At 66.0% G+C, this 2,500-nt stretch overlaps 1 protein-coding gene across 1 annotated transcript in view; it reads left to right on the forward strand.

Annotated features, from left to right (window-relative positions):
* Positions 1–578: 578 nt before the first annotated feature.
* LOC132953484 (collagen alpha-3(IV) chain-like) overlaps positions 579–2,500 on the forward strand; it is a gene marked incomplete at its 3' end in the record, with an annotated part of 15,587 nt that continues 13,665 nt past the window's right edge. The window contains exon 1 of the mRNA XM_061025890.1: positions 579–635. Within this exon, the coding sequence (XP_060881873.1) occupies positions 579–635 (57 nt within the window). The remainder of the gene's footprint in view (positions 636–2,500) is intronic.

Raw genomic sequence — 2,500 nt, forward strand, 5'->3', positions numbered from 1 at the left:
TTGGCTCGCGTTGACGAGAGTCGAGATACCGGCCGACCGACCGTCCTGTGCGGACGAGCGGCCCGCCGGAATCGCTCTCGCCCGTTTTGTAACGGTCCCCAGCCGAGATCGTGGGGGAAGCCGGGACGCGACGCGAAGTCCGTCGTCCCGGGGCTTTCGCCCCGGCGACCGCCGGGCACGGCGATGATGGCCGGCCCAGGCGGGAGTGTTCTGGCGTCGAGAGTACGTATCTTGCGAAACGGTAACGGGAGTCGTCATCGGTTGAGCGATGTGTGGCGCGCTGCCGACCCGCCGGTAGGCGAAGCCCGCAGCGCCAGTCGAGGTTTGCCACTCGGCGTGCGAGATGGGTCGTTCGCCGGAACGTGGACGGATACCGACTCGGACCGATGCCGGGCGCGCACTCGCCAAGAACTGGCGGTGCGCGAACGGCACGGCGGAGACGGACGCGTCGGCTTCGGCGTCGCCCGTGGCTTTGCTGTCGTGTGACGTGATCGGTGATCCGAACGACGGCCGGAAGAACTCCGGCCGACCGACCGGCCGCTCACAAATTTACAAAATCTCGGGTCCGACCGTACGCCATGCGAAACGGCACGTGCGTAGCGGTAGTCGCCGACTCGGCCGACGCGGCAATGACGGTGCGTAGCGGTGTTCCGGGTTCTCGGTCGGCGCGGCATGACGGTGCGTAGCGGTGTGCCGCGTCCGACCCCGAAAACGATAAAAATATCGAAACCGCAAAAACCGATATCGGGTTCCGATGTGTCTAGACGGTTCCGACGGGAATACCTCAGTGGTCCGTCGACGTAAACCCAACGGGTAACGAGTTATTCGACTCCGAAACGAACGACGTGAAAAATACGATTTCGACGTCGGCCGGACGCGGATCGCCCGGGATGCCGTTACGTGACCTACCCCGGCACCGCGGATTATCGCGTCGATCGGTCCGAGAAAAATTTTTTTTCCGAATCCGATCCGGACGCCACCGAGGTCCCTGCCGCGGCTCCCGTTTGTGGCACGGCACCGCGGTGCCGGGGTCGGACTCGGGGAAAAAAAAAAATATTTATCCATCACCGGTCGGCACGGCCAACGTCGACTGCGGGGCGCGACTCGACCGCCCCGGACCGCGGTGGGCGAAAAAAATTTTTCGACCCGACGGTACGGGCACGGCCCCCGCGGGGAAACGGCTGCCGGACCGCCGCGCCGCGGTGCCCGGGGTCGGACTCGGGGAAAAAAAAAAAAAATATTTTTCCATCACCGGACCGCACGGGCCACCGTGGACTACGGGGCCGGACTCGACCGCCCCGCACTAAACGGACCGCGGTGGGGGAAAAAAATTTTTCGACCCGACCGCCGCGGCAAACGACCCGTCCGGGAGGGTACCCGATCGCGCCCGCCGGTCACCGTTCCGCGGCGAAAACCGTCCGCGGACGACGTCCCGGCGCCCCCCGCGGCCCACCCGGCTCCGGCGAACACCACGACCGGCGGACCTTAGCGGTCCCCAGAGCGCGCCGCTTAGACGTGGTGCGTAGTGGTACGGACCCAATAGTCAAATTCGTGCGTAGTGGTACGTAAACCCGTTCACTGTCCCTATCCCTTCACTGTCCCCTATCCGACGCCGGGGTACGGGCGCCCCGGGCAACCCGCTGCCGGACCGCACGGCCACCGTGGACTACGAGGCGCGACTCGACCGCCCCGGACCGCGGTAGGCGAAAAAATTTTTCGACCCGACGGTACGGGCGCGGCCCCGCGGGGAAACGGCTGCCGGACCGACGCGCCGCGGTGCCCGGGCTCGGACTCGGGGAAAAAAAAAAAAAATATTTTTCCATCACCGGACCGCACGGCCACCGTGGACTACGGGGCGCGACACGACCGCCCCGGACCGTCCGGACCGCGGTAGGTGAAAAAAATTTTCGACCCGGGGTCGGACTCGGGGAAAAAAAAAAAAAATATTTTTCCATCACCGGACCGCACGGCCACCGTGGACTACGGGGCCGGACTCGACCGCCCCGCACTAAACGGACCGCGGTGGGGGAAAAAAAATTTTCGACCCGACCGCCGCGGCAAACGACCCGTCCGGGAGGGTACCCGATCGCGCCCGCCGGTCACCGTTCCGCGGCGAAAACCGTCCGCGGACGACGTCCCGGCGCCCCCGCGGCCCACCCGGCTCCGGCGAACACCACGACCGGCGGACCTTAGCGGTCCCCAGAGCGCGCCGCTTAGACGTGGTGCGTAGTGGTACGGACCCAATAGTCAAATTCGTGCGTAGTGGTACGTAAACCCGTTCACTGTCCCTATCCCTTCACTGTCCCTATCCGACGCCGGGGTACGGGCGCCCCGGGCAACCCGCTGCCGGACCGCACGGCCACCGTGGACTACGAGGCGCGACTCGACCGCCCCGGACCGCGGTAGGCGAAAAAATTTTTCGACCCGACGGTACGGGCGCGGCCCCGCGGGGAAACGGCTGCCGGACCGACGCGCCGCGGTGCCCGGGCTCGGACTCGGG

This window comes from Metopolophium dirhodum, unplaced genomic scaffold, assembly GCF_019925205.1.
Source record: "Metopolophium dirhodum isolate CAU unplaced genomic scaffold, ASM1992520v1 scaffold49, whole genome shotgun sequence".
Classification (NCBI taxonomy): domain Eukaryota; kingdom Metazoa; phylum Arthropoda; class Insecta; order Hemiptera; family Aphididae; genus Metopolophium; species Metopolophium dirhodum.